The sequence below is a fragment of the Giraffa tippelskirchi genome, chromosome 6 (genome assembly GCF_054371585.1).
Source record: "Giraffa tippelskirchi isolate mGirTip1 chromosome 6, T2T-mGirTip1v1.2.pri, whole genome shotgun sequence".
In the NCBI taxonomy this organism is placed as follows: Eukaryota; Metazoa; Chordata; class Mammalia; order Artiodactyla; family Giraffidae; genus Giraffa; species Giraffa tippelskirchi.
In genome coordinates, this window is record NC_137280.1 from 133547567 (window position 1) to 133572923 (window position 25357).

Here is a 25357-nt window from a genome sequence, read left to right on the forward strand (position 1 = left end):
ATTACAATGTATTTATCTTACAGGAACAGATTAACAACCTTAAAATCCTACAAAGACTTGCTTTAATATACAACAGAACCTGGAGCCCTCACCACCACTAATTCATGACGCTGTTAAGCAACTGTTAGCTTTGTGCACAGAACACTGTAGTGGGTTGGACTTGGCGCAAGAGAATTAGTTAGAAACTCTACTGTTGGGACTGCTCTGAAACCATCCTATCAACCACCCACATGGCCCAATGCATTTCCTTACATGTTGCTGCTTGGACTTTCTCATAACTTGGCGCCCTCCTCTGCCTCTACTACTTTAGGTCGTTTATCTTATTGTTCTCAGATCTCCTTGATGGTCTGGATAAGCACATGGCTGCATGGAACGTCTCCTTCTCCCTGAACGTCTGTGTAATTTCAACTTTTTGTTTAAAAAAAATTACATATGACTTACGTATTTCCCTCAGGTATTTGCTTCATCCTTCAAGATGCAATTCAGAGATTTATCTTTTCTGATCGCCACCTGTATCCATCTTGGTTAACATCTCACATTGCAGTCTCATGTGAACTGTCAATCCCTGAATTCCCAGGGTGTGGCATAGTGCCTGGCACTTAAGAAACCCATTAAATATTCCTTAAACATTAATCTATTTTCAAGTATAATCAACCCCTATTGTTTGTACAAAACTTGAACTTTTGTACACAAGCTTAAAAAAATTACACCATCATATAAAATACAAGATAAAGCAGTAACACTTTCTTCACCATTTTGCAAAGGGGGAGTATAGCCAAGGATATTAAAAATTGTATTAACCTTCATGTTTTTGGGTGGTCACACACACACTATTTAGAGACTAATTTATTCCTTTTTACTGTCTAAATCTAGACTAAAACATTACACTTCTAATGGAATCGCATGTTAGCATAGTGCAAACCAGTTTTGCAATTAATGAAAAAATATTTACTTAGCAACTGTTGAGAGCAGTTTCTAAAAATACCCACCTCCCACCTTTCTTCCAAACCTAAAAATCTAATATAGCACTTCATCACCAAGATTTGTGTCACTGTTCACTGGCAGAGAACCAATGGATGCCTGCCTGACAAAATTGTTTCCAATGGTTATTCCAACTATTTCACATCCCTACATTAGTAACGCTGACTTAATATGGTAATGGTGAGAAAGGGCCACATTTTTCTACCTAATACATTCTACTCCATACATAATCAGACTACAAATGTACTATGGTACTAGAGGGTGAGAAAACCCTGTCAGTGAATAGACTAATACATTAAAATAACATAACTCTATAAACCTGATTACATGGAAATGCTCCAAAATTGTAAATGAAGTATTTACCACAATAAAAAATAACCTGATCAAATTTCTTATTCAGCAGAATGCAGACTTTATTAACGCATCCTACTTAGATATGGATAACATATCTTAAATTCATCCAATATTAACCACATCAATAAACAATTTTAAACTGATTTTTAAAAATTATAAGGGGTATAGTTTAGCTCTCACTTATGATGCCAAGAGTAAAGTAAATACCCCCTCCAATCCTTTACTTTTGTTATCTTCAAAAGTAAGATGGAGACGGGACTTACCTTAGATGAAGCTGTGACAATTAGGCATATCCAGGTAAAGCGCTTAGAAAAGTGACTGGCATATAGCATATAGCACCAATCTCAGGGTTTACAATGGCAAAAAATGGAGATGAAGCGCTATATTAGATTTTTAGGGATACCACGGGTTCAACAGGATGAAAAACTAAAGGTTATCAGGTTTAGGTCCTCATTGTGCAAAACTTACTGAGCTGTCTTACCTAAGGTAGTCTCACTGTCCTCAGTTACCCAATGGGAGCAACAGTAACTGTTTCAAAGGACTGTTAAGAAAACTGACATGCTGCACATAATTTTGAAAATCATAAAGTTTTACGTAAGTTCAATTCTGCACTTTTATGTTTACTCATCCAACTTGTACTTGCTGCTGCTGCTGCTAAGTCACTTCAGTCGTGTCCGACTCTGTGCGACCCCATGGACGGCAGCCCACCAGGCTCCGCCGTCCCTAGGATTCTCCAGGCAGGAATACTGGAGTGGGTTGCCATTTCCTTCTCCAGTGCATGAAAGGGAAAAGTGAAAGTGAAGTCGCTCAGTCGTGTCCGACTCTTCGCGACCCCGTGGACTGTAGCCTACCAGGCTCCTCTGTCCATGGGATTTTCCAGGCAAGAGTACTGGAGTGGGGTGCCATTGCCTTCTCCTTGTACTTGCTACTTTTAGCTAAATGACTTCTCTAATGCATCATTCATCTTTTATTAGCTATATACTCCCTTCATTTTTTATATCAATATGGAAATCATGTGTCCTTGTTCAGTAAGTTAACTTGCTATCATTATTTTGATAATGTAATTGATAGATCTGGCCAGTAAGAACCCTTCAAGTGACTCTTGTGTCCTTCCAACCCATACCCAACACTGTTTGAGATTTCTTCTCTGGCATACAATAGGAAGTTTCAGGTTCATTTTGCACTTTCTCTGCTCTAGCCCTGAAGTCAGACATTTCTCCAAGCAGCCATGTTTTCTTTTAGTACTTAGAAATCAAGATTGAGGTCTTACATGTGCTCACTGTGACCGTAGTATCATGTCTTCTAGGCCCTCAGTGAACACAGCTGGGAAGTAAAGGAAACATTACATAGATACACACAAATACTAAACTCACAAAAGATACAGGATGAGGAACTGTCCCCAATTAAAGAATGCTACACACACAAACCAAAGCAGATAAATGATCCTTCTGTTGGATCCATGACAGGACTTGGGGAAAAAAAGTTATGCAACACTGGGGTAATTGATGAAACTGAACAGACTGGCCTAGAAAGTTGGGTCAATATAGAACATGTCTCATTTCTTAGGAACTCTACACTTAGGTGTAAAGGATCATGACTCTATAACCTACTTTCAAATATTTAAGTATATGTTAAAAGAGCAAATGCACAAACAGAAGTGTAAACAGGGCAACATGTTAACAATTGTTGAAGCTGTGTCAAGAGCATAAGGGGATCACTGTACTGTTATAATTCTGCTTTGAATAATATCAAGATAAATTACAAAATTAAAATGCTTAAAAGCACCTCATCAACTAAAGGACTATTAACACAGGGTAAAGCCTTGATTCAGCTCATTAAATAAGCTCTGGCTTGTTAGTTTGAACAATGACCGTATTATTTATTTAGTAGATAAATGGGTAATTTCTTTCATCAATGAAAAGTCAAGTTTTTATCTTAATTTCTGAATACAAAGTTAAAGCAACCTGTGCTAATATTTTTAATGGCATCTAAGAAATGTAGATTTAAAACACCTAAATTTTGCTAAAGGCAAATAGTGATTTTTGAAGTAATTCATAAGCTGCTAAATTTCATCTTAAAACGGAATGACTTCTTTCCACTTCCTCCAAGAGCTCACAGTCACCATGTTGAAGAACTGAGATCTGAAACTGAACCACCTACTTTTGTTCTCATTGTAAAACTCCAAACACTGTGGGTCTACAGCCTCAAAAAAGACACAATGAATTTGACCAACTTAAAATGTGTCTTGAGACAGTTGATTTCTCTAACAGCTCTGATATTGCTCAACATTTCCACTGTACATTTGCACATCCTCAGAAGTGGCCTAATAGGTCATTTCAGAATACAAAGCACTCAACAATATACCTTTTGATGACTGACTACAAAATGCATAGCATGGATTCAGGTCATGTTACACCTAAATTATTACTGTCTTAGGCAGTTTCAAAAGATGAGAGATGTACTAAAAGTCAATAAATATATTCCAGAGAAGAGTGGAAGTTATCTTTTTTTTTTGAGGTGGGAGGGAATCCCTAAAATGTTGTGAGCAACCATAATGTGATTATAGTCTCACTTCAAAGGGAACAGCATATCTCAGATACATAAAATCATTGGTCACACAGTTATCGCTGTCTAAAAAGTGACAAAGAGAAAATCTGAAAGACTGCCAAGTTTCAGTTTGGCTCAAAAAAAAGTCAACTATCTCCTGGACTACTGATGAATTTTTAGGAGCTAAGCTGAAAACGTCTAGGACACCCCTTTTCAAGGTTCATTCTAGTCAAGTTGCAAGAACGTAATCTTGATATCTCAGCAAATGTTAGAGAAAACTAGCTCAACGGCTTGGCTTCTAAAATCCTTTTGCTTGGTATTTTTATTACAATGGAATTAAGTTTATAAAGTATAGTTTGCTCAAAACATTGCAAGGACTATTAGAAATAGGAAAAATCTCTTAATATGGAAAATAATAGTAAAAGCAACCCTCCAAAATTCCACTTGTAGGCCATAGGAGCATGAGCACAACCATATGGGAGGAGATAACCAGTCTCTCCCTTCATATATATTTTTTTATTTTCTTGTTATACCTTCCCAAAACAGAGACATTCAACAGTAGTTAGAATGGCCATCTCCCAACATTTAAAAAAACTGCACCCCCCAATGGGTGAACAAAGTAGAGAGTAGTAACCTAGAGTTCAGCTGAGTAAGCCACTGCGGAGCCTTAAGTGGTGAGGTCTTCCAATTTCAGAGTGATGTGTCTTCAACTTGTATCATCATTTTAGTGGAAAAACATAATTTAATTTTGGTGGAATGAGATTCATCTCCCGACAGGATTAGTAACAGCATTCACTGAATTTCACATTCTTCTTTCGTGAACTGTGAAGAAAATGAATGGTAGCTAGAAGATCAATGGGATTCCAACTCCAGCTGCAGATGGAACGACAATATACCAGGACAAAAACACCTATATTTTGATTTACAAAGCTAACAGCAGTTTTAAATCTGCAACTTAATTACAGACCAACTACACCACAACCTTTTCAAATGGCAAAAATACAAAAAAGTTAAGTGTTACAAAAATATTTCAGAAAAAGTGCATAGTCTAAGTGCATAGTAAATAAAAGCACTGAAAAATATCTTGCTAGAGGGAGTTCAGCTTGGAAAAGTTATTACCAAAGCTAAACATTTTTATTTTACACAAACTATACTCAAAAATAGCTTTATGAGACTGATTTCTGGCTAAAAGTATCAAAGGGTTTATTAGTCAAGAAACAAATACCTTAACCAACATGGGTGGATAGAAAGAAAACAAAGAAGCTGCCTATCCCAAAGTTCGTATTCATTAAGATTTCTGCAGTATGATGGTGCTAATATATCCTTTAATGGCAGAATGTGGTAATCACTGAATTAATTATTGCTAACGTAGTTTTCAAATTTAAAAAAAAAAAAGGAAGGAAACAAACCTGACACAATCTGACCAAACACGTGTCAATTTACAAGTTCAAGGTTATTTTTTACAAAATACCTACATTCACACAATAGGTGCCTGGCAGCATTTTCAGACAGAAGTTTTAAAATTTATCCTGACGTGCTATAAATGAATAAATTACACTAACTTCCTTTGTGGCTCAGCTGGTAAAGAAGCCGCCTGCAATTCGGGAGACCTGGGTTTGATCCCTGGGTTCGATCCCTGGGTTGGGAAGATCCCCTGGAGAAGGGAAAGGCTACCCACTCCAGTATTCAGGCCTGGAGAATTCCATGGATTATGCCCATGGAGTTGCAACTGAGCGACTTTCACTCTAAAGAATTAGTCATAGAAAGCCATTTCTTTCTCTTGGGTCAGAAAAAGCCACAGTTAAGACTGAGAGATAAACTGCAGATAATTTATAGAAATGGGTGGCGGCCAGGGAGGATCAGCAATCACAAGAATCTCTCTTGGTATTAGGAGTCAATCTGCTCAATCAACCAGGAATTTATAAACAATAGCTTCATTTTATAGATAAACCCTTTAACGCTTTCATTCTTATTCAAAATCAGTCCAGCTGTTAGTCTGAAGCTGCAGAAGTTACAATACCAAGTCCTGGCAGCTGCTGCAGCACTAGGTATTGTGTCTGCAAGTCATTAAAAAAAAAGAAGAAAAATGAAAGAATGCCTTTCCGCTTCAGGGCAAAAAAATTCTTTTAAATAAAAAATTCGAGAAAGTTATGACAGTAAATCTAAAATGATTTGCAAAGGAATATTACTAACAAATGGTTTGAAGTAGTCTATTAAAAAACTGGGGAGATTTTGATTTCATAGTGAGTCAGCAAGGCATTTTTTTGTTTTTTAAAAAATCTCATTTCCTTACAGAAACAGTTTATAGTTTTTAATGAATTTGTAAACAAAAAAGCTCCCATTTCAAAATAAAAACAAAATCCCAGATCATATAGATGTTTACAGTGATTACATTTATCTAAGCAACATACATACATGTTCAGTTGTAAGATGTTAACTAAATTTCTGTGACAAATATGCGTTTTTTTTTTTAATACCAAGAACATTATAGAGTTAATGCAGAGTCCTAAGGATAATCTAGTAGTCACTAAGTTTTCTTAAAGTCTTCACTTTAGATGCTGTTATTTCTAGCACAGGTAAGCAGGCAGAGTCTTTCATATGCTCAAACACTGGAATCTTTGGTTGCTACCATATCAGCTGGCTTGCAAACAAGAAGCCAACCATTTTAAGAATGTTTTAAGTGAACAACTTGCAAACCCCAGGGATGGATAAACCCTAAGAATGCACAATTGTGAGCATTTACAACCATCACAACTGTGGCTGAAGACTGTTCATGCCGTTCTTCTGAAATGAGATCTCAAAGCAGTATAGTTCAAAATAAAAGATTTTAACAAAAAATTGGCATATGCAATTTCTCCACCAATTTGTGTGTGTCAACCATTTAGTGAACTTTTCCACTTGAAAAAATGCAATAGAAAACTGACACCATGTTTCACTATCTCAGTTAATATTCACAATTACAGCGGCTACAACTCAGGACACAGCATCCATCACCAATGCTGCCCAGAGCCAGTTTATACTGAAATTAAGTTCTTTACACCAAGTAAATGGTTGTCCACAACCACTGGCTAGTGTACATATGAACTAAAATTTCTAGATTTGGGGAGAAACAAATGCTGCTCCGATCATCTGCTCTGCTTCTTCTGTTCCTTGATTCATGCTTAGAAACCTATTAAAAAAAAAAAAAAATCAACACAGAAAAAAAGGTTAAAATCCAAGTTAAGTAAATTTTCTTAACCATCCCCAAAGTAGGGAAATATTACTTTAGACTGATAACTTATGCTATTTTCATCTATTTGAAAATCACCAGGTCAGGCCAACTGTTTAAGAAAACAGGAAACTTCTGTTCTGGATACCTCTAGGCAGGAGTGGTATACAGTGAATTAAAGCCTTCCAGTCTAGCATACAATTCTCAAGATGGAGAATTAGTGTTAATTCCAATAAGCCTATTCACTTTACTTCTGTATTTCTAGTACCTAGAATACATTTTATGTGTTTGTCAAGTAAAAAAAAAAAAAAAAATTAGATTGCTTTATCAACTAGAAATTATAGTTTTAATCACACTATAAGCAAGAACTTTTCTGTACATTATTTCTGATACAAATGAGGGACAACAGGCTTTAATAACAAATGTATTAAAAGCACAATTATCTGAGTTATTTCACTGAACACAAATCTGGCAATAAGTATATGGTTTTTATACAGGAACCCTAGACCTTTAAAAATTTTTTATCAGTTACATTAAAAAGACTAGTTTTTACCACTGATTTGACGTGTAAATGACTGAGGCCTTCTGGCTTTACTTCAAGCCTCCCCACTCTGTAAACATATCCCTCCTCTTTCACAAATTAGACCTGAGAGCTACTACATAATGGCAGGCTTGAATAGAAGGAGGCTTCAGGTATATAATTGCCATGTTCTACCTACAGCTGAAGACAATCAGAGGAAATATGTCTATCTCTAATACCCATAAGCTTTATCTGTGGCTAAAAGGAATATACTGTCTCTCAACATCAGGAATATCCTATCAGTACCTTCTCTCACCTAGAGGCATCAATGCCCTCTTGCTTGGTCCAATCCCTCCTCTTAAAGCCAATACATATATGTATCATTCTAGCTTACTCCACTGACTCACTTACTTTATCAGCACAAATTATGTTTTGCCAATCATAAGCTTCTTTTTTTTTTTTTGGTACTTCAACATTTTTAGGACCATCTCTGACAGGTTTTGTGCGATAAGTGAAACAGTTCTGTAACTTACTTCTCCTGGATACATGCCTTTGTTTTTTCATTTAAGGGCAGAAAGTCATCTTTATTCACCTAAAAACTAGATTGTGACAAGCTCCGAAGACAAAGATGTGAGTACTTCTCTGTCTCTGCATAAATGCCTAACAACAAAGTAGGTATGACATAGGCCTTTGCTACACATCCCAGTACTAAGTTCACAAAGCAAATGCTAAAAATGAAAGATAAAACTTTCTGAAAATGTAGTTTATCACAACAAATACCACCTTGCTGATGCATATTAAGCAGGATTAGCAGTATAACCATAAAAAGGCTGTCAGATCCAACCTGAATTTAAAAAATTCTGACCATAAGTTTTAACTTAGTTTCAGTGTTAAAATACAGAATATTTTGAAGAAAATTGAAACTATGGGTTAGCTAAATGGCAAAGAGCCTTATCCTGATGAGTATCTCATTTCAAGTCTTGTATTTATTGAAAAATACAATAAAAATGTTTTCACAACCACTAAGATTGTTAGGCCTTCATTTATCATAGCTTCTTACATGATTACGTTACAATGCATAACTTAATTACCAGTATCCCCGTAACTTTTCAAAAGTTCACTCTGTGCCACTTCATTAGTACCTGTTTTAACTAACCAGAAGCAATTCAAAGATTTTTTGCTTTTACAAAACAAAGGCAAAATCAAAAGTAGTGTCCAGTGCTTCACAGCAGACCTAGAGGGAGTGAGCGCCTTGAGTAGCAAGGATGGCACCCCCAAGTTCTTTCCTGGGAACTGCTTTCAGCCCTGAAGGTGCCACGGCTCTGAACTGTGTCTGCCAGCATCTAAGCATTACCTCAGTGTATCAGCAACATGTATCCTAAGGTAACTCTTTTTTCACTTTATGCCACTGTAGCTTTGGAAAAGTTTCAAGAACACCCTACTTTCAGGTAGAGGGCAAACCTGTACTATGCTGAATATCCAAACAGCTTTAAAATAAAAACCACTAACAAACTAAAGAGAAAACGTAAGTTACATCATCAGTCAAAATATTAGAAAACTCTTTTGTCTTTAATAAGGATAAGAATTATATCTGTTCATCTTTTTAATCTTATATTTGAAGAACTGCTGGGTTAATTAATGATTACAATTGTTTAGGGACTGGTTAAAGGCCGGCCTAATAATATTCCTGGTAGAAGAGAGGAGTCAAATCCAGATTCAACTCTTCAGACGGGCCAATGGTAGGATGTTCCACCCAGAGATCAATGTTTCTCTGGTGAATTGTCCTAAAATGTTATAGATGTTTGTTTAGGAAAAATCTCAATAGGAGCATTTAGCAGGTATTCAATATTCGATCTTCAAGTATTCTTTCCCCCAGTGTGCATTAGTCCTTGGTTTGTCCTGTATTTCAGGTGGTGTCTCCTGGCTTCTGAAAGTCCAAAACTCATCTTCATTACAACAGTTAGAATAAGGAATGAATCCATTTGTTCCTAAAAAAAAAAAAAAGAGGAGGAGGAAAAAGTTAAAACAAGGCTGGAGGACTAGTGTGACAAATTCAGGAGTTAATAGTTACATTTAAGATTTAACAAGTCTGCAAAAGGAGAAAAAATGCTCATTTGTACACAATTAACCAGGAGATTCTATCCCTCAGTCTGATATCTGAAAAGTATATATTTGATCCTATTTGTAAATTAACTTCTTATGAACTTGACTTTGTTTTTCAACAGAACCACAGTTCAAAGAGATATTTATCTAATAGTAAGGCTAGGAGTTTGTGATGAGCTTTTAAAATTTAGAATTCCTTAATAAGAAATTACTTTTAAAAATTAATTGACAAAAAAAATTGACTATAATATTTATATTCACTATGAATGCCATTTGTATTAACGAACTTTTTCCCTTTTCCTATAACATGCTTGTGTCGTTTTTTTGTTTGTGCACAATCAGAATCAAGCTTGGAGAATTCTGAATCAGACTGACAGTATAGAAGTTAAAGAAAAACAAAAAAAAAAATCAAAGAAGGAAGAGCTACAATACGTCTTCCTTTTCCACAGAAACTAAAAAAAGTATTCAGTTGGGAAAGATAAGGGAAACATTTTTGTCACTACAAAAAAAAACAGATGACAACTTAGTATAGCGGGTACACATCATCCTCACACTGCATTTTAAAAAAACTGATCATCTGATTTCTTGTCTTTTCTTTTACGCAATTAATTCTGCTACAGATTTTGAAGGATGTGAATTTTAAAATACCTGTTACAACTGATTCCTTCCCCAGTTGGTAGACGGTCTGCATTATACACCACCGAGTCGGCAGCACTGTGCTCTTCTAGGTCTTCTGACTTGTTCTAGGTCTTCTGTTGTTTCCAATCTGACAAGTTGAAAAGTTTGATACGTCCAGCAATACTTAGAGATGTGGGCTTTAGATCATGTCAAATCAACTCTTAAGCAATCATCTTCATTTCCTGTTGGGTTATTTGGTTCTCTTTTCTCCAGTTTTATTGTCCGCGGTGAAAAAAAAGCTGATAAAAATTTCAGCAAACAGATGCAGCTCCCTGCCACTCCTTTGGATTAAGAGTATTCAGAGCAAAGCAGTCTCTCCAGATATTTCAAGGTCTTCCCCTGTGATCTGGTTTACGTCGCTGAATGACCAGCCACGTTCCTAGCAGCAATTGGTGAAGCCGGAAAAAGTTAAACTGGACATAAATGGTAAGTGAAGCCCAGTAAAGTAATACTGGAAGGTAATTCAAGGAAGATCATGGATATGTAGCATAATGTGATGGAAAAAGTATTTCTAATCTATAAAATGCCAACAATTTGACATCCATTTACATTATGATACAATTATGCTTACTAGCCAGTGGAAGAATAAACAGATGGGTTAAGATGATGAGAGTAATAGAATTCTGAGGATCCACTTGGCTTCACTACCTTCTGCAATTTTCCCCATCTCTGCCCTATACTAAAGAAACAGTGAACTTAGGTGAATTCTGAATGTCCTAAAAATATTTCTCTTTCCTTTACTATGTCTTAAGTGTCCTGAAAAGTACCTTCCCTATAATCAATACAGTTGAAGAAAAGGGAGTGGAAATGCAATTGGAAGTGTACCAGATGTAAATCTTTTCTTTTCCTCTTTAATGTGTATAAAAACAGTAATTGTAGTCTTGTGGCACCTGAGCACTTAAAAACAGTAGCGATCACAGTCAGCTTTACAGGAGATGTCTTGTTTCTTAGTCTTTTGATGGCCTCTGAAATGGAGTATTTCAAAGGATCTTTTCTTTACAAAAGTAAACAGAAGTCTATTACACATAGGAAGTCCATCTTAGCTAAGTCAGACTTTGAAGTCTGCACATTCTTAGTCAACTGCTAAAACTACTTATAGCCTTTAATGGAAGAAATATCAGATGTGGATTTTTCCAGTATTATATAAAACATATTAGTAAAAGCTACTATTTGGGGGATTCCCCCCCACCCCTGGAATGCATGTGCTTGCAATACAGAGATTTACCTAAAAACTTAACAGTAGGGAATCCTAAGAAAAGAGATGCCTTCAAACACCTTACTTAGAAATTCCAGGCTTCACAGGAGATTTCTTGCTGGATGACCGAGATAATGAAGTTGTGGGTAGAGGTTAGTTAGGGGGAATAGATTCTCCATTTCATGCCACCTTCAAATGTGCTATGCTTTCATGGCTTTATATATGGGTGGGTTTGTGTAAGATTTGGTTAGGGCACTAAGTTTTATATCCCAAATAAAACAAGTTAAAGAATTTTGTTCTTAGTAGTTGGTGGTGATATGTGGTATGTTTTATGAAACATCCATGTTTGTGTGATATTTGTATAACCCCAGTGTCTAATAATGCTATGAAATTTTTACAAGATTTTAAGTTGCTTTTATGAAAAATGGCTACAATACAAAATAAGGATTAAACTTCTGTTTAATTACAATTTTTTTCCAAGGAAACATACTAACTCAGCGGATCCAACTTCTCATCTTTTAGACCTGGATAAGGCAGGACAAAAATTCTGCTTGTTTATTGAGTAAGAGACACAGTAAACTAACAACAAAACTAGCTCAAAATAAGGTTATTCTTTCTGAAGGCTGCCAAATGCCTGAAGTAAGATGTTCTAGGTCAGATAACATTTCAATCTAATTTTAGTTCTAGAAACTGCAACTTGTGATGATCCTATTATCCCAGCTAGCTTTAGGCAAAAATTTGTTTCATTTTGTAAAAAAACCAAATACACTGTAGGTGGCAGGTCCTCAGTTTAGAGAGTCTTTGTGGTCTTACCTAAATGGCAGAACCACTTCTTAGCAATACTAGCTAGCTACCTACCTCATTAAGAACTTGTTGACACTATGATTAGAAAGGGACAATTAAATCCCAACTATGATGCAGAGGTAGAGCACTGGACGAGCATTAGTGTTTGCCATCTCTAAGAACTCCCACTACATTAAACTTTCAACTCTGGATCCTTCCCAAATATAGAAACATGGAAGTGAACTACCTCAACTTCATTCTAATAGATGAGCTGCTGGGATGAGGATGACATCAGTTAACTATACTACTTGAACAGTATCTGCAGATTAGAACCTGTTTTTATATTACAAAATTTTTAAAATGCAACACTAGTAACACGGACCAAAGAAGATCAAGTTCAGACTAGAGCAGTCATTCAGAAATTACATAATTAGAAACAACAACAACAAACACCCCCCAAACAAACCTTACCCACCCACTACATTTTTAGGAAGTAGGCAGGTATCAGGAGTTAAGCCCCAGAAAGGGGAAAAGAAAGACAGACAAAATACACAGGAATTGAACTGTGTGGCAACAGTGATAAGAAATGGTACTGTGTCCTAACAGTTCTACTCCTCAGAGGTACTAAGAATGTCAGAGAGAGAGAAGGGAAATAGACTAGCAGCCAAGTGGCATTCGCCCCAGTTTTCCTTTTTTTCCAATATGCAAGGAGTTAACTGCAGAATTCAGTTCTACAGTAGATCCCCTTTAGATCTTGAATATTTGTACAATTTAAAAAACTGAAGCCCTAAGGAAAAAAATCACTTTAAGAACACATGTTGGTAAATAGTAACCAAAAAAAAAAAAAAGATTTATTTTTGTGATGAGAAAGGATGTGTCGAGCTTTTCAGTTATTTGAGCATTTAAGAGAGTAAATGAGGTGCTCTGCAACTGAGAAGACAGACACTCCGGAGGCAATGCCAGACTCCCCCCTTGAAATTACATCATGTTCTCAATGTTCCATTTTAAATGCTAAAGCATTAACATGCAGAAAATTCTTAACACTGTTAGTTGAAAAGTCAAAATACCATGGCTAACCAGATTCATTATTAAAAATCAACAAGTGTTAGGTCTAGGATTTTGGATTGATTGATTATACCATATTCCCAACACCGAATGTTTATTTTGGAAAGGGTTAATGAATGAGTAAAAAAGATGCAATTGTTAAAAAATGACCCAAAATCCCAAGAGAAATGATATAATATACACACATATATGTATATACAAATACATATACATATATATATGAACGAGGACATTTGGGTTTAAAGTTAGTAGTCAAATTTTCCAAGGACGTCTTTTTTTAACAACAAAGAGCCAAATTTTTATGTATTTTAAAACCACCTCCTCGATCTAACACTGTTAGAAATGGATGAATTACCCAATTTTGTGTTCAATTTTTCTCCCCTGTAACGTCACTTGGTTCTTGGCTACTAACCTTTCATGTTACTCTTGGTTTTGTCAGTTTGCTTGCCTGTGGGGGTTTGGGCCTGCTGACCCTGCCCACTTGAAGAGGCTGCCTGCTGTGCTGCTTTCTGCTTTAACATTGTCCAATCAAATGTGTAGTCATATTGGTGATTCAGGGTCCTAGAAAATATAAAATTATATGTTAATCCATTAACAACAAGGTCCAATTTAAATGCTCTACTGAACTTTCAAAACAGTGTGAACATTTTTTTTCTTTTGTGATAGCTCCTGTAAGATTTCTTTCCCTATAGTTGACTTCCTTTTTGATTAATTAATTCCACTTTTTACACATTATGATTGGAGGGAAATGTCACCACTTTGATCTGCTGTATCCAAGAATAATTAAATCCTCTCCCTTTTCAAAAAGAAGCTGCCTTTAAACTTTTTTGAAAGGAGCAGGGGAGTGGAAATGAAGGGCGGTATGAGGGACTTCCCCAGTGGTCCAGTGGTTAGGGTTCTGTGCTTTCACTGCCAAGGGTGGTTCCATCCCTGGTTGGGAAACTAAGATCCCAGAAGATGCTCTGTGCAGCCAAAAAAAAGAAGGAGGGCAGCATGAACAACAAAAATACTGAGTCAAGCTATCAGTTATCTGGGGAAATATTCATAACAAACGGTACCCCCTGAAGACAAATCAGAGTAGACATGGAACTTTTATAGCCTGAGAGAGATGTCTATGCTGACTTTGTCTATGCAAGACTTTTGCAGGATTAAGGGATTATCCTTAATTCTCTTCCAACTAAGATTTTTGAGTCACATGTACTCTATTTTTCCCTTTTGTTCAAGCCCAATTATGAATTGTTTACCTAGGGACCCTAGAGTTTGGGCCTACCTCCACAGTATCATAAACTTTGTCTGATATTTTAATTGTTATTCATCTTGGTATTAAACAGGATTCTCTACTAAGTTGGAGAGTCCCCAGTTCCACCAACAGTTACTTGTATCTAATACTTACATTCTACTTTGAGCATGATTCAATGGTTTCTCCATCTGAAACTACAACACTTCAAGGACATTTGGAAACAGAAAAATGTCAAACTCACAGTTCCTTAACATTTCTTTCATATTGGTTAGAGCCGCTTTTATCTGCTACTTGTCAAAACAGGTATGTTGGGTGAACTGAACTAATTTCCCTCACCGGAGTTTATAGTTTTAAAAACTGACCTGAAAAGAATGCGGAATAGCTGCCTCAGGTACATGTAATCCGGGGCTTCCTCAAAGCGCAGCCCACGACAATAGTTTAAGTACATGGCAAATTCTGCAGGAAATCCCTACAAGTTCAAGAGTTAAAACATAAAAATCTCAATTCTAAGAAAAGTCAACATTTTTAAATACAAGCAAGAAACACATTTTTAGGTATCTTCTTTGCTGGAAGATCTGAGAACTAAAAAAAACAATTATATGACTTGTTATCCACATGAATTTAACAAAATTTCATCATCCAGACCACCTTATTATGTATAGTATCTTTTAATATTGGTAAACGAAATGTATATCCTTTTCTTACAGTATCAAATAATTTAGATATCACACTTCTTAACCTATCAGTTTATCAACGTCCAGTAACTGGATGGCAACAAAGAATAACTAAAATGAGGCCTCTAATGTTCTTTGCCAGAACAGGACAATGAATGGGTACTCCTCCATTCTGAAATTACTTTTAAAAATAGTAGTATAGACCTATATTAACAGAGAAGTAAAACCACCAAGAGTGCAATCAATCATAGAGAGCAATCAAAATTATGATACTGATCAATCCAATGCTTCATCCTATGAATAAACTGGGTTTATATATTTTTTCCTTAACTGTTATCATATTGCACATATACATATTCCCTTTTCCATCAAGAGAAATCCATTAAAACATTTTTCTATACTATTTCCAACCTCCCCATGAACTATTTAGAAGTTCATGGCTGGATATTATTTGACCTAGTGAATATATCCTAATTAACCTGCTCCCTATAATTGGACATTTGGAGGAGTCCAGTTTTTCTCTCGGAGAAGGCAATGGCAACCCATTCCAGTACTCTTGCCTGGAAAATCCCATGGACGGAGGAGCCTGGTAGGCTGCAGTCCATGGGGTCGCTAAGAGTCGGACATGACTGAGCGACTTCACTTTCACTTTTCACTTTCATGCATTGGAGAAGGAAATGGCAACCCACTCCAGTGTTCTTGCCTGGAGAATCCCAGGGACGGGGAGCCTGGTGGGCTGCTGTCTATGGGGACGCACAGAGTCGGACACGACTGAAGTGACTTAGCAGCAGCAGCAGCAGCAGTTTTTCTCTATGATACTAATAGGTACATCTGTGGATATAAACTTTTTCCATGTTCGGCTTCTTAGCAAAGATTCTCAAAGATGTATATAACATTTTTTAAGGCTATAGATATTAGTCACTAAAAGAATTTTGCCATTAGGGATGTAAAATGCAAACTATTAAAACAAAAACTCCCAAGTCTCTTCCCCTTGAGTAAATGTGAATGTGAACGGCGATGAGTTACAGAGGCAGTCTCTTCCCACAACGTTATGGTTTTGAGAAATTTCTCATATACAGAAGGTAGGATAGAATGTGTATACCTATAACATTTATTTTTATTGATTATACTGATAGAAACAAATTTAATTTTTACAAAGAACTTTTATGCTATTTTTTGGTGGACAGTTAAAACTGACTGCCCATTTTAATTTTTAAAAAACTTGTAACAAGGCTTTTTATTTTTCAATATACATTCACAGTCTGTATTAATAGTAGTCCATATTTGTCATATGAACTTGCTTTTACAAAAGAAAACTACCAACATAAGTGTTACATGGTAAGTTATTTGCGTGAACTATAACATATGAGTATTTTACTCCTCAGCCTAAAATTTATTTCATAATTTTAAACAAAGACTCTCAAAAAGGGTCTTATTTTCTCAACCCATACCCTCCATTCCCGCAGATATACAGAAAAGGTGAAAGCCAATTTGTAGGTGGGGAGACACATAAAGACATCACCATTTTACACCCTTCCACAAAGTACAATTTCAACTCGTGCTGATTTCTCCCTTCTACTAGACAAATAAGATGACCATGTGGTCTTCTTTCTATGGAAGAGACATCATTACACAAGTATCTTTCTATTCTCAATTCACATGCTTCTCTCTATAAGGTCTGAGATTTCAGAGAAATGAGCCTGATTCAAACTGCCATCTATATACTACTGGACACTTCTTATTTTTGGATTGCTCTAATCTGCTTGGCTTTGTTTCCCTAACTCCTCAATATGCCAATTGTGGATATTCTTTCTTCTCTGGCACCAGCTTAGGAATAAGGAGAATATTTCTTAATTGAATTTTCTCACAAATCGGTGAAGTTCTATTTGAAAAGTTTACCCGCTCTCTAATTTTTCCTCTAATTTAAAATGAATCGTAGCATGTAAACCAGAAACATAATTATTTTAAGTGACTCATATGTTCAAGTCATTCTTAAAGATACCAAGAATCAACCAAAAGTAAAGTTAAAACAGTAAACACTTACTCAATAGGAAGTTTAAGTTCTGAGGCTGGGAAATAAAATGTCCCTTTCTGGTTTTGGATCATTTATATTTTTAAACAAATCATCGGTGTACACTTACCTTACATAAAACTTCAACGGGTGTGGACATCTTCTTTTCGCTAATTTTTTCATATTTTTGCTTCTTTGTTGCAGCCTGTGGAGAATAAGCATCAAACCACACAGACATACTATATGTTATGAGAAGACCCTTATTAGTTAAACATGTTACACATAAAAGTAAACTTGAGATTCAAGAGGGATCATAACCTAGGGAAAAAAGGAATGAAAGCATAATACATTTAAAATTTTCCCCCTAAGCTGTTAACTTTTCATGACTTTGTGCTTCAAGAATGTTTTTTAGCTAACAGGAAAGAGAGTCTAACAGGAACATCAAAATGTATGATTTAAGTAAAACTAGGTGGAGTCAAATTTTAAATTACATTTCTTAACCCATATTCAGCAAGGGCAAAGGCATAATAAGCAGATCAATACCAAACAAATGTGCCCATCATTTAGTTAACATTAACAACTGTTGTTACTTTTCTAGTGTAAAAATATTTACATTGGATAAAGCTATCGATACAACACCGAGCAATTTGTCAAGCTTACAATGCTCAATAAATATACAGACTATTTACCTTTAAAGAACCAATAAAGTACCTAAACAGATTCTTGAACAGTAATTTATCATTAATTTACGAATAGAAAAGTAATGGCAAAACTCCTAATTAATGGAAACAAGTAAAATTAAGACAATTAAATAATATAGAATTACTGGATAAACTAGTTCTAGTGAACATAAAAGTAGACATTTTCAACATAATGGCAACACATTAAAACAAAAAGCAGGTAATTTGAATCTGGTTTACCTTTAGTCCTTGCCATGGAAGGCTGGTTCTATTAAAATACATCAAAACATATCCTAATGATTCCATGTCATCTCGGCGACTAGAAAAGAAAATGTAAATTTATAAGCTGAAGTTATTATGAAGAACATGTGAAAGAAAGCCAGGTACACAAGGAGAAATGTTCCCAAGCAAGGAGAGAGAGTAATTTGGTATCGTGAGCAAGTCAAGGTAATTTTAAAAAAAGTTTCTAATGGGTTACTTCTAAACAAAATTTTCTCATAGAATCCAAAATTATAAAATCCAACATGATCCTGCAACTTAACTTTTACAGAGAAAAAGGAATTTAGCTAAATAACTTTCTTCTCATGAAGTTCCCTAACCTGGAAGTGTATAATTTGTCATTTCTATGCTTATTTTAAGGGGCAAAAAGAAAAATGGTTGACAAAAGATGAAAGTAGATGAAAAACTAGAATTCAAGTCAAAAAATAGAAACAGCACAGAAATTATGACAATGTTTAAACCAAATCCTTTATATAGGGGTGGAAGAGGTGAACAGAGGATGGTCCACCAATCAAACTTTGATTCATTAGGAATCATGTAGTATTTTCCGTATAGAAATAACCAATACATTCTTTTCCCAAACTCAGCTTGCATCACTAATATATAAAAAGCACAAGATCAGCATTAAGGAAAAAAGTATTGTTTTTAGCTGCAAAAATAAAGTTGCCTTTACACTTCTGACTTCCATGGTGCAGTATTTCCTCCCCAAGAGACAAGTTTCAACAAAGAAAACAAAAAAGCCTCATTTAATTGGCTTCTCTGCACCGTCTGAAGCAGGTAAAAGGATTAATAAGTGTCTTTCAAATCTTCAGCCAAGAGACATCTTTAGCTATCGTAAGAAACTAATTAAAATATTTCAAAAACCCATCAACGGCTTTTGCTATGGATTTGATAAATGCATTCATTCCAAACTCACCTTTGTTCAATACCAAGATGTGCATTGATGCTAGCATACCGAGCAGTGCCAGTGAGATTTTTATCTTCTCTGTATGGTATGTGTTGCCTTGTCCTGTTGTCTCTGTACTTTTTGGCCAAACCAAAATCAATAAGGAATAACTTTAAAAGAAAATAAAGAGACATTAGATTCCCAATCTTATTCAGTCAAATTGGTGCTTATTTATTAAATGGCATTTATTCTATTTTGTTCAGCTGTGTCAGAATAAAGCATCGTAAGCAGAACAGATAACGAACAAACTTCACATTCCAATAAGCTTTTACTAGACCTCATCAATAAATCAGGTTTTAAAAAAATACAGTTACATCAAGCGGTTGATCCCTGTCAGCTGAACAATTTCACAGGCCCAGCTCATTATACATTCACAAGCCTGTCTCTGGAACCTCCAATGTAGTGGAGAAATGTACACGTGCGCGATAGCAGGATTGCTGACAAGTGTGCTGTGTGCCATAATGAAGCCTGACATCCTGTTACTAGTGGTAAACAAGCATGGGGTTAAAAAAAAAAAAACAAAAACTAGACATAAGCCACCTGGAACTCTTCCATTCTACAAAGGCCACTCTTTTTAGTATGCCAACAGAATGCTCATTATCTGAAATAAGACAACTCTGAAAGTTTGATATTGACAACAAAACCAGGATTTTTATTTGTAATAAATAAGTACTTTAAAACAAGCATACATTTCATTTTATTCCCAAATGGCATTTACACATGTGATCGGCTTAAGCTTCTGGAAAATATAACAAGTTGATCTATTACTTAAGTCAAGGTGGCTTACAATTAGCAGCTTAAATGAGCTAACTAAAAACCAAAGTATTAATAGTATTTCAAAACAAATTAACATTTAGTGCTGTTTCATTTATATGATACACAGGGAATAAGATGCTCATTTATAATGTAGCTAATTTTTAGAAGTAATTCATGTTTATTCTCCATGATTAAAACTTTTATAAGAAGAACAAAAAAAGCAAAAGTATTTTTAGGGGATAAAACCCAAAATATGTTCATATTTACCTACCTTCTAAAGCAAAATAATCTTAACTAAAAATTTTATTTAGCCTTTACCATAAAATCACTTCTTTAAAGTTATGCCTACAAAATTTATTAAGCAAAGCAGGTCTATGTGCTCTTATACTATGTGGCCCTACACTACTCTTTTCTAGTTACACCTCAATTTTGTACTTTTTCTTCCTATTAGGCTGACATTGGGCCCCTTCTGCTAAGTTTACAGTGTGTGATGTACTGGGAAACGTGATCACCTAGCCTGTTAGGGTCTGCCTCAAAAAATAAATAAAGCAAATTATTGATTCAAGTGGAAAAGATACCACCAAGCGCTTCTTTTAGAAAGATGAAAAATACTTATTGCAGGCAGGCACCAGAATCTAGCTTCAATTATACACTGGGTAGGAAAGACTGAGATTTGTGCTTCTGTAACCGTGTTAACATTGAAATACTTATTTTCATCTAGTCTATTACAAAGAATAAAGATTAAATTTTCAGTAAAATGTAACAGGATAATGAAAGTTCTTTAGTATGATTAAATGACTGAACAACTGAGTTACTATAAAATAGGAACAGAGAAGTTAATGTTATAAATCACTAAGAGAAATAAGAATTAAAAGTATGAGCTTTAAGTTTCTTTTGATGTGAAAACTGGCTCAGTACTCAAATATTAAAATGAGCAATATATACTTCTGTTAAGCAAAACAAAAACTATGACTAAGTTCTACAGATTCACACTGAAAAGAAAACAAAGGAAAAACACAAAAGGACATCCACCTTCATAGCATTTAAAAACTATCCTTAAGAATTATGTGAGTTACGAATAAAACGTGATCAGGACAGACTTTCTTCTAAGGACTATCTTCTAAGATTGCTTTCTTTAGTACTCCAAAATGAATGAGAAAACAATAACCAACTCTGACAGGGTTAAGTCTGACAGTTACATTCATGTCTAGATTCAATAGCTTCATGTGCAACTCAATAACCACTTTCTTAACAACTAGAAGACTCTGAGAGTTCTTTCCTTTCTCAACTCTAAAGGACAAAATCTAACTTATCAATGAAACAAAAATGAAATACTATCTTAAGTATCTCAGTCTTAGTATCAAAGCAAAAAATTACAAAGCAAATGAATTTAAAATTTCTCCTCCTATAAAAACTGAAAATAAGTCAGGGAAAGTAATGTCACTGATAAACAGGTATTCCATTTGAAGAGCAAAACAACTGAAAACTACTTAAAATTTAAAAAGTGTAAATCTCTTGCTAGTTCATTATCTAATGGTACTTATTCATGCAGGCTTCTTTAGTAGCTCTCTATGCATCGAATTTAAAATGAATAAAAACATACATAAATGGGAAATGTTTACATGAAACCATGTGATACCAAGGATACAACCAAAATAGCCGCAGATATGTAAAACCAAACAAGGAAAAGTCAATATCCAATGTCATAAAATAATGTATTTTTATAGGTCTGCATATACAAAGGAGACATCTAAACTCGTTGGTGGTCAAGCTGCCTTTTTGTGGATTTTTTAACTACATGTTCAAAAATTTGTGCCTGTTTTAAAGAAAGCAGCATATTCTTCAAAGGCATGCAGAAATGAGTTAATGTTGGGTATACTGGGATAACTCATTTAGCAGAGGTGTATTTTCTTCAGAAATACTATTGCCAATTTCAGGTTTTGGTATTTGCAACCATTTTTCTCTTCACCAGCAGTCACATTTCCTTGCCCTTTCAAGAAATTCACAGGATCACTTTTCTTATAACCCAGAAAACCTATCACTATAAATAATTATCCTATAAGATATGAGTAAAATGTGTGAATGTATAAGAAAAAATAGGGCAGTAAAGTTGCCTTAAAATGTACCTAATTACCCACCATTCTCTCTCTGCCAGTCAAGATCTAATTACCACAGTTGGTTATTTCTTTGTTTGTGAATAAAAATAAAATCTAATTTCTAAAACCTTTTTAACAGCAGGAGAACACAGTTCCTGATATAACGCTGGGCAGTTTGGAAAAGGATTAAATGATTGCCCAAATGATACATGTGGTTTAATAAACTACAAAGTATGCTCACACATCAAACGCAAATTTTTTCCTTTTTGATACTTATGTCAACACTTACTTCTCAGTGTATACTATTGATAAAGATTCATTCATTCAGGAGCTTCAAAAATTAAGTACCTAGGTGGTGCTGATTTTTTAAAAATTTATTTTCCCTGTTTATCTGAAAATTCATACAGTAAATAAAGCCAGCTTCCCAATAGTAAACGAAGAGTAAGTGAAAAGTTTCCTTACATTAAAAAAAAAAAATTTAGAAAATTTGAGTGTTTTATCTAGCCTGCCAAACATAAATCATTAGGTTATATATCTGTTTATCTTATTTATATGTTATTAATGGTAATTGATAAGTGCTTCAATTATGTTATCATTAGAATGCAGTGCATTCTAGTTCCAGAGCATATAATGCTCTTTAAGCACTTTATGCTACTTGAAGTTGAGAGAATTCTCATACTGAAGCAATCGATTCTAAAAATAACTAAATCTGAAATCTGATCTACACTTAACTCCTAAAGTTCATTAGGGAAGGGGAAGAGTTAAGGCAGAATATCATCATTCAGCAGTGATTCAACTCCAAATTATTTTTTAAAAATTGAACAGTCTATCTCAAATCTACCATTAGCTAAACAATATCAGTGTTAGACCAACATATTTCCTCTTGTGGATGTTAGAGATCTAAACATAATCCTGTTTTCATTTAGGTTTTCTCTAAGTTTTACAAGCTTTAAGCAAAAGCCATAAAGAAACATCTTAGTAATGTTATATGTTTGCCAAGTATGTCTGAATAATGCCAACGTAAGAGGTGCTTGAGCAAGATTTATATTCTCCAGAATTAAAACAAACAAAAATAATCAAACAATAAGAAAGAAAAGCACATGAATTTGGGATTGAGGTTGGAATAGGAGACAGTTTCAGACCTGGTTTAATCCTGAGAAAGATGGGTCCTGAGAAGTACTAACAGTCATGCTTCTTTTCCTCTTCCCCACTGGAGATTCTAAACACTAAACAGACAATAGAGGGTGGCAGTGCATCAAACAGTATTGCTTACATTGCAACAATGGCCGGCGCAGACAGGCAACACCGAGGCATTAGAGAAAGAACAGGGTAGCCAAATGCCATCCTTCTTCCACCAAGCACTGTAGCTTCTCAGTTTTCCAAATAAGAATCACATGCTTAAGAACATTTGAATTCTGGAAAGTACTCAGGTTTTTAATGCCACTATATTGTGTCACTGCCTGAAACAGGGATAGCAATGGTGACATTTGGCTTTTTAATTTTTTAATACAAAACAGGGAATTTGGATCTGCAATCTTTGGCACCACAATCTGCCCTTCCCCTAAAAAAAGATTGCAAAGGGGGAAAAAAAATCTTCAGTAAGGAAGAGGTAGAAGGCATTTAGTCACCTTAAAATTTATTTTCATAAGCATGCAGGGCTGATTACTGGAAGAGTTGAGCAAATTCACTACGGTTGGAGTGACTACTCCTAAATATCAAATTCAGAACAATTTTCCAAATAAGAAATTTGATTTTAAAAAAATCAACCTCAAATGCCTCCCCTCACCCCCAACTCTACCCACAAAGAGAAAACTAGAACAAGCTGACCAAAGAATCCAGTCTCATACAACTGGCATATTTCAAACTACAATACAGAAAACACTAAAAACCAACTACATAAACAAACACTAACCTAAAATGTTCAAGAACAACATTCAGAATCTTAGGTAAAACACTGCACTTCTAACCCTAGGGTCTCTCTGAATCTGTGTAACAGCAAAGCAATTTCACAATCTTCTTTTTAGTATCTCTAAAAGAGGACACAAGATTCTAAAAAGGTTTACATTATCACTGGGCAATCTGGATTTCCTAACACAACTAACTGATTAATAAGCTTTCTGGGGCAGGGTAGGGAAGCAAAGACATTATCTGGACTATCATTAAGTTTAAGACAAACCATGTACTGCAACATCAACATGCAGAACATGGATTACATGAGGATAGAGGGTCTTTAGCAGGAAGAAAAGGCTGGGAAATGGTCAAAAGAGTAGGGTCATTCTGACAAAACTGCCTGCCAAAATTAAGACTAGTAATATTTCAATTAAATTACCAGGTTTTAAAATAACAAGAACCTGGATGCTTCAAAGAGAGAAGCCACATAATATTTAAAAAAAGAAAAAAGATGCGATTTGGGAATGGCAAGAAAGGTTACACGTAGACTTAAACACCTTCTATCATTTAAAGTTCAGCTTTCAAGAAAAATAAAATTAAACTCCTAAAACCTGGTCAGACCAACATTAATGTCTCACGCATTAACAAATAACACCACTTCTAATGGTAATGGCTCCAAGTTGGCATTCATACAGGCAAACAAAGGTAAACATTTATAGCTAGACCTAAAAACATCAAACATTCCCTAATAACTAAATAAAACAAATAGGAATGTTCCTTCCAAAAACAAAACGAAACAAAAAACACAAAAAAAACCCAAGTTGTCCTGAAGTTGAGAATTTCTATCAGATCGTCAGATCATAACATGCTTAGTGCATTGCCAATGCTGCCTGTCTGCCCGAGCTCAACAATTGAAAATAAAAGCAATTCACTCAGTAAAACTAATCATTGCAGAAAATTGTCAACACAATTAGTTTCTAACTGCAATCATGCGTCACTAGCTAAAACCCAATCACCCCGGAAGTTCGACCATTCTGTGGCCCCCAATGAACACTAATTTCATTGTATGAAAGTTCATTTCACTTGTCTACACTTTCCTTTGAACAGGAGAGAAGAGGGGTGGAGACCCCACCCAACTTGGCACCCAAATAAACTGTCAGACTACTTTTGAAACAGGCCCAAAAGTTATCCTTTTGAATACACAAATCCAAGGACTGAAGAATTCTCATTATCAACCTTGCTCAGTCAGCAAATGTTAACGCCATGGTGACAGACGGGTGGGACAATGGTTCCCACACCGGCACAAGCACATATATTGCAAAAACCCACACTTCAGAAAGAAAGGTTAAAA

The 25357-nt window shown here is 35.2% G+C and overlaps 1 protein-coding gene and 1 pseudogene across 15 annotated transcripts in view; both read right to left on the bottom strand.

Annotated features, from left to right (window-relative positions):
- Positions 1-4173: 4173 nt before the first annotated feature.
- On the bottom strand, positions 4174-6368 carry LOC145508673 (uncharacterized; annotated as a pseudogene). The gene has a single exon (XR_014055525.1). The product of XR_014055525.1 is annotated as an uncharacterized LOC145508673 (transcript).
- The window catches only part of CSNK1A1 (casein kinase 1 alpha 1), a 48587-nt gene continuing 27403 nt past the window's right edge, over positions 4174-25357 (bottom strand). Inside the window, exons 5-12 of one of the 14 annotated variants that reach the window (XM_081495772.1) lie at positions 23259-23342; positions 19235-19374; positions 18280-18358; positions 17490-17564; positions 15037-15143; positions 13847-13995; positions 12054-12110; positions 4174-7051 (exon numbers count right to left, since the gene is read on the bottom strand). In XM_081495772.1, coding sequence (XP_081351898.1) covers positions 12076-12110; positions 13847-13995; positions 15037-15143; positions 17490-17564; positions 18280-18358; positions 19235-19374; positions 23259-23342 — 669 coding nt within the window. In that variant the 3' untranslated portion in view covers positions 4174-7051; positions 12054-12075. Of the gene's footprint in view, positions 9599-10361; positions 12111-13841; positions 13996-15036; positions 15144-17489; positions 17565-18279; positions 18359-19234; positions 19375-23258; positions 23343-25357 lie in introns of those variants that run through there. The other 13 variants (XR_014055522.1, XR_014055521.1, XM_081495781.1 and 10 more) reach the window with 13 other exon arrangements.